Source organism: Pleurodeles waltl, chromosome 1_2 (genome assembly GCF_031143425.1).
Source record: "Pleurodeles waltl isolate 20211129_DDA chromosome 1_2, aPleWal1.hap1.20221129, whole genome shotgun sequence".
Taxonomy (NCBI): Eukaryota; Metazoa; Chordata; class Amphibia; order Caudata; family Salamandridae; genus Pleurodeles; species Pleurodeles waltl.
In genome coordinates, this window is record NC_090437.1 from 341,617,188 (window position 1) to 341,629,921 (window position 12,734).

A 12,734-nucleotide genomic window follows, 5' to 3' on the forward strand; every position below is an offset into this window, starting at 1 on the left:
TGTGTATTATTAACGAGATATAATAACAGAAGAACTGACATACACCTAAAACCAGCCTGTACTATTGGCTTTGTCAGTGGTTGACTGTGAGCTCTCTGGAGAGGGGCCAAGGATTGGATGAGCACGTATTCTCAACGCTTGTTTGACCGACTGAGAGGTACTGCTAGAAGGTCACACTCTCTGTGGATAAGTAAGGGAAACGTTTTAGTTGTACTAAAACAAATCAATATTGTGCACATTCATAATAATCCTTCACTGCACAGCTTCCCTCTCTGTACTGTCAGACTCATTCTGTGCAGCTAGGTCGTGCCTGTTTGTGAAAAATATTTGCTACTCAGGATTTCCTTCATTAAAATGTAGAAAGAGGAAAACGCCTCCATCGATTGTTTTTGTGCAGGAAAGTGTCCCTTCCTGCACAAAAACAATCCTGCATGCAACGCAGACATCCTTGCACCATTGTGCAAGAGTGCCTGAGTTGGCCATAGGCAGCAAATTGTGCGCTAGTGCTGGGGGAAAGAACAGAAATGCACTGTATCTTGTAAATACAGTGCATTTCTACTGTTTCAAATTGGCGTAGGGCAGTAAAGAAGAGATACTTATAGTGCTGCCCCACGCCAATTTGTTGTAAATATGCCCCATACTTTATAGGAACATTGTTTATGTTGTAAAAGGACAGAAAAACTAATTTCTGATTTTATTTGGGAATGGTCAGGACAGAGGCTTTTGTAAGTCAGATCACATATTCTCCAAAACGTAGGTACCAGTGAACTAAAATGTGTATCCGTATATATTCACCTCACAGGTGTTAATTGTGAAATGGATAGTCAGGGTCGGACTGGGACAGAAAATAGGCCCAGACACCAAAATAAGTGATCTCTAAATTAGTGAACCAGAGAGCAAAAAGTTGGCCCACAATTTTAAATCAGGGCAGTTTTGAACTTGTAAAGATAAGCTGCATATATGTTTTGCAAGATATGGGCGACTGCATAGATTTGTGCTTGCTGCAGTGAATGATTGTGGTAATACCAGAGAAGAAATAGGCCCACCAGACCATATTAAAGGCACACTAACAGCCTACACATCGACCTGTCAGACCGGCCCTTATGGCACTGACACATTGCCCTATAGGTCAGTCCATCCCTGTGGATAGTATTCATACTACTCAGTTTGTTCTATTTGTACAGTGAATGTGGTTTCTGTATGCATCACGATTACCTATTGGCAGAGCCACTGATATTCTGTGGAACCGGTGCTTTCCTCATTCATTGTAGGTTTAGCACACTTGTCACATAACACATCATCAGGTGCACACTTGGTAAAGTTCAACAAAAAAATCTTTACAACACAAACGGGTCCAAAGTGCCTAGAAAACAAGCGCCATGTGTGGTGCCACACATTGACAGACTATTTACTAAGCATAACTGGTCACCTTTAAGTTGTTGATTGCTGTATTAAAGTTTTAAAATGGTATTAATGAAGTGACACATTTGTCTAGACAGTTAATGTTATCTGTGTTAAAATGACAAAATAAATATTACAGTATAGATTGTGCAGCAGTATGCCAGATAATCTCAGTGGCTCTTCCTATTACAAATGTCACTTGTTTGGCATTCTCAAGCAATGTAAATAACACCCCGTACTAGAAATTGTGTATATATGTTGCTGAACTTGACATTTCCACTGAATGACTCAATTTCATAACTTTTTGCCTCTAGCTTAGGCACCAAGTTAGCTAGGAGAGAATTTACTTCAAAAGTTTGTTTAAGAATATTTAAATTCCTAGCTAGAAGAATCTTTAAATGCATCACTTATTTCTTGGGTAAAGCCTACTAAACACTGCCACTGTCACATTGGGGTTACACTAGTCTTTATAAATCACAAAGGGACTCATTACGAGTTTGACAGTCCAAACGGAGGACTGCCAAACTCACGGAGAGGACACCACTGCCACGGCAGTGGCACTCCCCGCCCTATTACAAGGTTTCTGCCAGCCTGACCTGGGTGACCAGTGGAGACCTTGAAACAAAGCGTTCCCACTGGTCTGATTGGTGGGAACAGTGCTACGGGATTGCACTCGGCTCTCTTAAAGGAGATGAGTGCTATCTTGTAGCACGGAGGGGGCTGACCATCACCCTCGGAATGCGCACTATTCCGACAGTGCTAGGCAGGGGGACCCCTGCACTACCCCATGTCATGGGCACAGGCAGTGCTGGGGGCCACCTGTGGCCCCAGCAATTGTTCTCTGCAAGCTGTTTCATGATGGGGAAACCCCCATGAAAAGGCTGGTGGAGAATAAGGTTGTAATCAATAGGGCAGCGCTGAGTTCAGGGTCGCTCTTGCTGATTACAACCAGGACCGCCTTCACTCCATCAGAATCATGGATTCCCTCGGAGGTCTGTTGGTGTGTCTGCCCGCCAAACTTGTTATGTGAAAGGTGGACCGCCACAGCCGCGGCGGTCCGACCGCCACTGCAAGGCTGGCGGTCTTGTGACCAACGTCTATTCTCATAAAAAAACAGAATAAGCTCCCAACACGCTCAGCTGTGAAGATGAGGAGCACTTTGCTTTCTACCTTGCACCACGGCTCAAAACCATTTGGAAGCCTTTTCCCTCATCAACATTTCCACAAATGATATCCAACGCTTATAGTGGTGGAGTTTGTTAACATAGGGATGAAGACTGGCATCTCTTCAAGATATGAAAAGCAGGGGAAATTTAGAGTCAACCCAGTCCATGTTTTGTTGTAACAACTCTCTAAACAATAAGAAACTCCAACTGATGATAGTATGTATGAACTTATAATTGACAAAAAATGAAATGTCCTTACATCCATCTGCAAGAGGTTGAACATGCTTGACTCGGCAATTTCTTTGGATTCATCAAACTTTTCTAGGGCTTGCCGGATCTCCTCATCTGCCACCTTGCCGTGCCTTTTTTTCTTGTAATCAAAGTCTAGACGCCGGCCCTCCATCTTCTTGATATGATGCTGGAAGATAAATTTTTATTTTACAGTTTAAATAGCAACCCATTCTGGTATTCTGTCCTAACATTGTCAATATGCATTGCTAATATTCAGCAAACCCACCAGTGTTTTACAGTGAGCCCAGCTCCCTTCCTCAGAAGAAAAGCCACAAATGGGAGATGAACCTTGGGATAAGTAGTGTTTCAGGTGTTCTTTCAGGATTGAGGTGCCTAGCCTTGTTTGCCTGCAAGTGGTTCAAATAATGCCTGGTACGACTGAAAGATGGGTACAAGGTTTGTTTAGTGAAAACGAATTTGGGCCAGTGGGAGAATCTCTAGATATGAATTAAACTATAACTGCGTCACATTCATAGACAAACAGGCATGCCAGTTATTTTAAAGCCACAGAAATACCCTAGACATTTGCAATGCCTTGTATATTGAAAAAGTCACGAGTTAAGGACAAACCGAAAACAATTGAGAGCACCATTATTCACAATGGGGAGATGGGTGAGAAATAAAACAGAGGTTCAGCAAAGTCTGTGATCCATTTTACACTCAATGAAATGGTGTGCACAATCGTTCATTATGTGCAGTATGCATCGTGTGTGCTGCAAGGATGAAGATGCTGTCTTGCATTGAAAGTAAAAACAAATTGGGATTAGAAACCGACTAAGCAAAGGTTTGAAGCTGTTACACTGGTGTACGTATACACATACGTAAGCTGTGATGGAGAGACCAAAAGGTTCAGCACAACTTAGCGTCATCCGTTTCCTATAAGTACTGAGCCAAGTGTGCAAGGAGCCTGAAATAGCTGCGAGTAGCTATACTTCATCTAAATGAAAACTCTTCAAATAGAATGCATAAATGAAGTATTTCTCAGCAGTCATTAAAGCACACATTTGAACTTTGGCTTTAAGTAACACAATTAGATTAGATTTAGTCATGAAAGCTTTGTGGGACCCCTTAGCGACTAGGCTCCAATGCCACAAAACGAAATTACTAAATAGTTTTTCCTTTGAGTACAAGTAGCATTCACCTTCTCTTGAGATACAAGCAAGCCACACATTTAGAAAACAGTACCCATTTCGAAAAACCAACAGCAGGTCTCTTCCTTTCCTAATTGTTTTCGGACCAGATGTACTAAGAATAAATTCACTAAAAAGGGGGTCTTAAACTATGCACCATTATTTACAGACTCCATTTTTTTTTTGCTAACCGACCTATGTACCTATAGGTCCGTTTACACAACTCAATTTGTAGTCTGTCGCAATTCGACCAGCCTCATAAAAATTAATGAGGTAGGTTGGAAAATGCAACCCATTATGAATCACAGCCATCACAGATATTGTGGCCTGTTGAGGTCAGAAGACCACTATGTCTGTGATTGCTGTTCAAGACAGTCAACTTTTTTTAAATGCAACTTAATATCCTTGAAGGAAGAGGGAGTACATTTAAATAAATTGAAAAGTTAAACTAACATTTTTTAGGAGTAGTCAATCCCTTGGGTCCTCTTTCCATTTGCAAACCGTTTGCCATTTCCTTTGAGGAGGTGGTGAAATCTTGTTTTGTGACAGGAATTCAGTTGCAAAACAAAATTGCATTTACCTGCAATACAGTTTTAAGGGAAGTCCTAAACACAACCCTTCTAAAGACAGAATGGGGAGTTTGTGACCACAAAAATGCTTCATAAATATGGCCCCATGGCTTACATTGAAATAAGTCACCACAAAAGTGGTTTTATAGTCTCTTTCATTGTGTCTTTCCAAAAGGTTTCGTTTGCCTCTCATACCCAACTTTCTCCTACTTCTGTAAAAAACACCAAGTTGTATTTTTCAAAGAGATGCAATATTCAATGAAATGCAGATATTAGGTCCATGAATGAGGTAATTGTCATTGGTACTTGCTGATCATAAAACTGCTACTTTGTGTGTGTTTCTAGCACTGCAACCTTTGCTGGTGCACAATGTTAATATTGTTTGAAAAATATTGCCTCAAAGAATGTGATAGAAAATCTAAATAAGGTTCTACCCTGTTTAGAAATGGGGCCTCTGGTTGGCAGTCAGTTTGCACTCTGTCCAAGCAGGACCCTCATTCTTGCCAGGGTAAGGGAGATACACACCTAAGATATCCCCTGCTCACCACCTTGGTAGCTTGCCACAAGCAGTTAGGCTTATCTCAGCAGTAATGTGTAAAGTATTTGTACCAAGACCCACAGTAACACAGTGAAAACACCACAGAAGGACTCCACACCAGTTTGGAAAAATAGCCAATATTTATCATTTATCAATATTCACCAGCTATATTTTAACAGGATCAAAACGACAAAAATCCAACATACACAAGCAAAGATACGAATTTGTAAAGTAAAATGAGTCTTAATCCATATAAATCAATTGATACGTTGTTTTAGCACAAAATACCTGGTATGCATCAAAAATAAAGCCGCAGGGGCGAGCGTGCATTGGAAAAGCAAGCAATGCATCGACTCCTTATTCACAAGTGAGGCCGTGTGTTGATTCTTTCTCCGCTGGGCAAACAATGCATTGATTCTTTTTTCGCAGGGAAGAGATGTGTCGATTTCCGGACAAGCCGCCTCGGGTCGGTGCTGTGATGTTGCAAGTTTTGACCGGCGATTCAATTTTTCTGCCGCGGTGCAGGCACTGCGTAAATTTTTCTGCAACTCGGCTCTAGTGCGTGGATTTTCACCTTGGGTTCACCAGCTTCTACTTTCAAGGGCCCAGTGACTGGATGTAGCACCACTTGGCAAGGTAAGGGTCTCAGCAAGAGAGCCCAGGTAAGGAAATTCATAAACAGCCCAACTGTCAGTCTGACCCAGACGTGGATTGCACAGGAAGGCACAGGCACAGAATGGTTAAGCAAGAGAATGCCCACTTTCTAAAAGTGGCATTTTCAAACAATCTAAAAACCAACTCTACCAAAAGATGTATTTTTAAATTGTGATTCAGGGACCTTAAAATCCATATTGCTATCTGCTCCCAATGGGAAACTGCACTTAAAAGATATTTAAAGGCAGTCCACATCAGTCACGGCTCTGAGCACGCGGAAGGGGCGGGGCAAAATGCAGGGGGAGAATAAAAATGAAATTAAGTTAATAAAAAAAAAACATTTACCTCAATGGCCACTGATGCACCGATCCATATGCTTCTCTGCTGCAGGCACAGGCTCCCAGCTTGACCTGCAGCCAATCCTATTGCTGCTCAGAGCAGCGTTAGAATTGGCTGGGAGTGCCCAGCCAGGGTGCTTACCGGCAGACTAGGAGCCTGTGCATGCTCTGTCCAGCCCGGTAACAGTGTTGCTGGGCTGGAGAGAGCCTACTGTGCATGTGTGTTTGGCCGGCCCGAGACGGCCAGCCAAACATACATGCACACTGAGGGGGAGTGCTATGCCCTCCCCCTCACTGCTCGTCACCTCCGTGTCCCTGCCCCTTTACAAGAAAACAATAATAAACAGAGTTAATTATCGTTTTCTTGTAAAGGTTTTGCAGCTGCCGCTGCTGGTGGGGGAGGGGGGAGCGACACTCCTGTCTAATGGAGGAGCCTCCCCTGGCCCACCTGTCAGAGAGATAAGCCTTGCCATAGTGAAAACCAAATTTGGCAATATTTCTCTGCCAGCAATGTAAACACACCTGTACATGTCATACCTTTTAAATACACCACACCCTGCCCATGGGGCTACCTAGAACATACCTTAGGAGTGACCTATATGTAGTAAAAGGGAAGGAAGGGTTGGGCCTGGCAAGGGGGTACACTTGCCAGGTCGAACTGGCAGTGCAAAACTGCACACACAGCCACTGCAGTGGCAGTTCTGAGACATGGCTACAGGGCTAGTAATGTGGGTGGCACAATCAGTGCTGCAGGCCCACTAGTAGCTTTTGATTTACAGGCCCTGGGCACCTCTACTACACTTTACTAGGGACTTACTAGTAAATCAAATATGCCAGTCAGTATTGGCTAACCAGTCATAATCACAATTTATACAGGGAGCACTTGCACTTTAGCACTAATCAGTAGTTGTAAAGTGTCCAGAGTACTAAAAAACAGCAAAAACAAAGTCCAGCACACAGTCAAAAACACAGGGAGCAGAGGCAAAAAGACAGGGGAAACAAACGCCAAGGATGCCAGGTATAACATACCACAAGATTAGTTTGAATCAAAATATAATCCTTAACCTGAGTTGTAGTAAACTCTAAAGACTCCCTTTCTCTTAAAGCCAGGAACAATTTTTTACCCATACCCTTTCATCTTATGTTAACCCCATCGGATTAAAAAAACAGAGATGGTTTACTCAGGGAAATACATGCCGTCCTAATGAAGCAAAGGCAAGGGATAAGATACCCACTAGGAGAGGATAACCAATAATTTCTCTGTTAAGCTTAGCCAAAGGATTACTCCAGACAGAGCACCACAGCTGCAACAGGGGAAGATTTATCGGATTCTCAGCATGCTCAAACCCCGATTCCTCAGGCAGAAAATAAGAAGGGGAATTTAAAGGAAGGCTGAGTAATCTTCTACAAACTCTGTTATCTTCTGACTGGAGACTTCTAACTTTTTAATACCCACATACTCCTAACTCATATGTTAAGCCAACCGTTTCAATGGAAAAGTCACAGAAAGGGAAACATTACTAACCCCTCCAGAGTTCTAAATCATGCTAAAGTCACTGATCTATTGTTCCCGGCTAGTATTTGCATCTAGTGTGATTTGACCCTCTTTCCTCCACCTGATATAATTAGCAGTTTGCCAAAAACATTCAGTGGTTTTCTTCTTGCAGGCGTTAACTAAATTGGCCCAGGCACCGTTCTGGAGCGCTGGCCTACTAATTTCCTATGCTTCAGGGATAGCTTATACTCATTCTTCACCATCATCAACGAACTTGCCAAACCCAAAGCCAGCAACATAGACCCCACACACACACAGCCCCTATGTGACGCCCTTTCCAACCACTTCCTCCACAAAATCCTGGACATCCACAACAGCTTCACATCACACACACCCACCACACATACCCCTCTCCCACCCAACTCAACCCCCCTCAAGACTCCCCCACCACACTATCCACATGGACCCCTACCACACACGAAGAAACCGAAAAAAACATGAACTCCATCCACTCCGGTTCCCCCTCTGACCCCTGTCCACACCGCATCTACAACAAAGCTAGCCCTACCATCGCCCCCATACTCTACAACATAATCAACTCCTCTTTTGACTCCACCACCTACCCAGACCCCTGGAAGCACGCAGAAATTACCACTCTCCTAAAAAAAAAAAAATCCGTCCCGGAGATCCTCTCCAACTACCGCCCCATCTCCCTCCTCCCGTTCCCCACCAAGGTTGCAGAGAAATTAGTCAACACTCGCCTATCCCACTTCCTCGAAGAAACCAACAACCTTGACCCCTCACAATCTGGGTTCCGCAAGAACCACAGCACAGAAACCGCCCTCATTGCATGCACTGACGACATCAGGACCAAAGGCGAGACCGTCGCACTCATCCTCCTAGACCTCTCCGCAGCTTTTGACACCGTCTGCCACCACACACTCCGCACACGCCTCCACAACATAGGAATCCGCCACAAAGCCTTAGACTGGCTCTCCTTCTTCCTCACCGACCGAACCCAGAGAGTCCGCCTCCCGCCCTTCCACTCCAACACTACCAAGATCACCTGCGGAGTCCCCCAAGGGTCCTCTCTCAGCCCCACACTCTTCAACATCTACATGATCCCCCTAGCCAACATTCTCCGAGCACACGGAATCACCATCCTCTCATATGCAGATGACACCCAACTCATCCTCTCCCTCACCCGCAACCCCACCACCGCCAAAACCAACCTACACGATGCTCTCCTAGACACCGCCAACTGGATGACCACTAACCATCTCAGGATCAACTCAAACAAAACCGAAGTCATCATCTTCAGCCCCAACAAAAGCACATGGGACGCCTCCTTGTGGCCCACCGCCCTAGGCCCCGCACCCACTCCAGCGACCCACGCACGCAACCTCGGCATCATCCTCGACCCCGCCCTCTCCATGACACAGCAAATCAACGCTCTAACCTCCTCCTGCTTCCACACACTCGCACCATAAAAAAATCCTTCAAATGGATCCCCCCAGAGACCAGAAAGACAGTCACACAAGCACTCATCAGCAGCAGACTGGACTACGGCAACGCCCTCTACGCCAGCACCACACTCAAACTCAAACGCAAACTCCAAAGAATCCAGAACACAGCAGCGCGCCTCGTCCTTGGCCTCCCCCGACACGAACAAATCTCACCACACCTCAGATCCCTACACTGGCTCCCCATAGACAAGAGAATCACATTCAAGATCCTCATCCACGCACACAAATCCCTCCACAACACCAGCCCAACCTACCTCAATGAAAGAGTAAACTTCCACACTCCCAAACGCAACCTCCGATCAGCCGACCTCGCCCTAGCCACAGTCCCCCGCATCCAGCACACCACCATAGGAGGCAGGTCTTTCTCCTACCTCTCCCCCAAAACCCGGAACTCCATCCCCACCAACCTTCGCAAAACCAAAGACCTACTGGTCTTCAGAAAGAACCTCAAGACTTGGCTGTTCGACCAGTGACCCTCTCTGGCCCACCTCCCCTCCTTCCCCCCAGTTCACCCCCCCCCCAGCGCCTTGAGACCCTCACGGGTGAGTAGCACGCTCTACAAATTTCTCTGATTGATTGATTGATTCTTAAACCTAGAATAGTAAGAGATCTCTGGGTTCAGATGAAGTTGGGCACATGCTCTTCTACAGCTGCCATCAAACAAGGAATAGAACACTACCACCTGATTGGTTTCAGTAGGAGATCTCTAATAACTCGACCAAATTAGCCAGACGCCTCAGCAGACAGCAGGGGGGTCCAAGCTGGATGGTAAATAACAATCAATATATTGCAGGTGGGCTACACATAATTTAGATAGAATCCTAGCCGTGTTTATCCCCTCCACACTATCCTTCTGCCTTTATCTGTTAACCCTAGAACACCACTGCCACCCTCCAACACTGCCTGTTTCTCTGTAGTGGTTGCCACCTTAATGTAAAGCAGATTGTGGTCACTAAACACACTATGCTAAGTAACTCTACCAATGACCCAGGGTTCAAGTTGTCGAGAAACAAAAGTATATTCGATCACCCATTGGCGAACACTAGAAATATAAGTTGGAATATTATTGTAGGACACACCTGAGAGCTCCATAAACTTGGACAACTCAAAATTAGAAATGGAAGGTGATAAACAACATCTCTGGCTGTCTTGCCCCCGAGTGATGTATCCTTGCACACCTCCCTTAAACGGCCTGGCATGATAAATGGTAGCCTCACTGCCTAGCATGGTGCTTAAATCCCCAGCAAGTATCACATTTAACCCCTTACTCCCCAACTGATGACCATCAATAACTCGATAAAGAAACTCAAAAATGTGGGCACATTTTGGCGATAGAAGCGAAGGAAAAAATATTATAAAAGTTTATAATAAGCAAATCAAATGTATTATCCCACACCAAATAGAAGGCCAGAATCAGGTTGGAACTGGATTATAAGAATTTAATACTACAGCTCAAGATTGATTTACACCAGGTTGTAAGCCCTCCCATGCATGGCCAGCCAGTGAAGGCACTACAGTGGTCAAAAAGCAAGAATAGCCACTGCAAAAAACCTCCTCGGTGGACCAGGGTTGTTGGAACAGGCTACATTGAAAATCCCTAACATAATCTGACCAGTTGTTCATTAATGCTTATATATATTGGTGTGGGAATACAAAATCGAATCCCTCCAAAGTCCAAACCTTTCCCTACTGTGGCTTAGGTTAGAGCGGGAATAGTGAATATGACGTCTCCAAAGTCTAGTACTTTGAATTAAGTTGCTTAGGTTGGAATGGGATAATAAATGTGACCACTCCAAAGCCTAATGCTTTCTTAAGTGACGCTTAGACTGGAGTGGGAAAAATAAATCTGACCCTTTCCCTACTGTTGCTTGGATTGGCATGGGAATAGTACAGTTTTTGCTTTTAAAGTGGATCACCTTCTCCACTCTTTTCTAGGTTGAAGTGGGAGTCAATCAATCAATCAATCAATTAAATAAATTTATTCGGTTAGAACATTTTCAACCATAAAAACATATAAATAAACAACACATCACATATCTCTCAAACCTCATAGCCCCCAATTATTTTCAAAAAAACAATTAAAAAGACAATTACATTCAAAATTACAGTACTAAATTGATGGATCCATAAAAAAGTAAAAATTTATAAAAACACTAACACTATTCCACCATATTATAGGTCCCTTCAAAAAGGAGCCAATCCCTTGCCACACCAACGCATCAGAAGTCATACCCAACCAAATAAAAGCTGGGCGGTATTGCACAAAACCCCTGTCCCTCAAGAAGGGGACTAGGTAGCGCTTCCTAAAAGGTGCATAAAACTCACAAAACATAATAAAATGAATTAAGGTCTGTGGGGATACACCAGCACATGGACACAATTTTATGGAATTTGGTCAAACTGCCCTACCGGGAAACACAAATTGTTTCTAATTACCCCCAAATGGAATCAAATTATCAGGGTCCTTTCCCATACATTTTTAACCTCCAAAAGGTAGGTCTCTGGGCCCACCCCCATCTTTATCCTAATTAAGTGGGAGTCGTTTGTTTTATAGCTCCACATTTAAAAATTTTTACTTTTTTGGTACGAATTGGAATGGTAATTTTGTGTAATTTATGTTATTGGTTTAATTTCTACTTCAATGGAAATTAATTGTTTGAATTTATTTCGAATTTTTGTTCAGATATATCTATGCTTTATTAGTTTATTTGAATTATGGTTATCTTTTTTACTTCAATTTTTATTTTATTGTGTTTGTTTTTAATATATTTTAATTTACACTTATAATCTATTACTTGTATTTTATTTAAAAGTTTTTGGAGTACTGTTTTTTTAATCATGTGCTTTTAAAAATGTATTGTTAATTATTTAATAATTATATTGTATAATTGTATTTACTTTCAAGTTGTTTGTATACATTTATATTGTAAATTTCTGGAATTTAAAAAAATAGTTTAGCTATTATTAGTATGTTTATTTTTCAAATAATAGGTGTTCATCATACATTGTTTACTATATAATTATTTTAATCCAATTTTAGTAAATATATTGTATATTTTGACATGTATAACCTTCATTTTTATAATATTTATAACATACATATATACATTTTTTTAAGTTAGTTATTTCTAAATATCTATACTTACCCATATAATCTCAATATTTAGTAAAAGCACAACATTTTTGCAGCAGTATTTATGTATCACATTATTTTTACATAAATATTATCTCATAGCAGTGCTGTGGAGGAGGGGCAACATTTTCTGAACATGCTTTGGCAATTTGGTACAGCTGCCAGGTGTACTGACCTCATAGACAGATAGATTAGAAATTGAAATGCTTTTCAATACAAGCCTCAGTGAGCTCCTTGAAGTCAAGAATTTGAACAAGTGTCTAAGAATAAGGTGTAGATGAATAGACACATTTGGAAGTAGATTTACGCTTCGGCAAAGATCTATTCTCCAACAAATCCAGAAGAAAGAACAAATGGGAGGATGATAGAACTGCAATTTGTTTTAATCCTTGACAGAACAGAGATTACTATTCTTTCAGGTCCTTCCTAAAAGAGAAATGCTGGCCAGTCAAGACTTTAATAAGTGCAAAGAAAGGACCTCATGGATATTACT

General features: G+C 42.6%; 1 protein-coding gene across 1 annotated transcript in view; it reads right to left on the reverse strand.

Annotated features, from left to right (window-relative positions):
- The window catches only part of SH3GL2 (SH3 domain containing GRB2 like 2, endophilin A1), a 629,532-nt gene that overhangs the window by 45,315 nt on the left and 571,483 nt on the right, over positions 1–12,734 (reverse strand). The window contains exon 6 of the mRNA XM_069239475.1: positions 2,827–2,985. Coding sequence (XP_069095576.1) covers positions 2,827–2,985 — 159 coding nt within the window. The remainder of the gene's footprint in view (positions 1–2,826; positions 2,986–12,734) is intronic.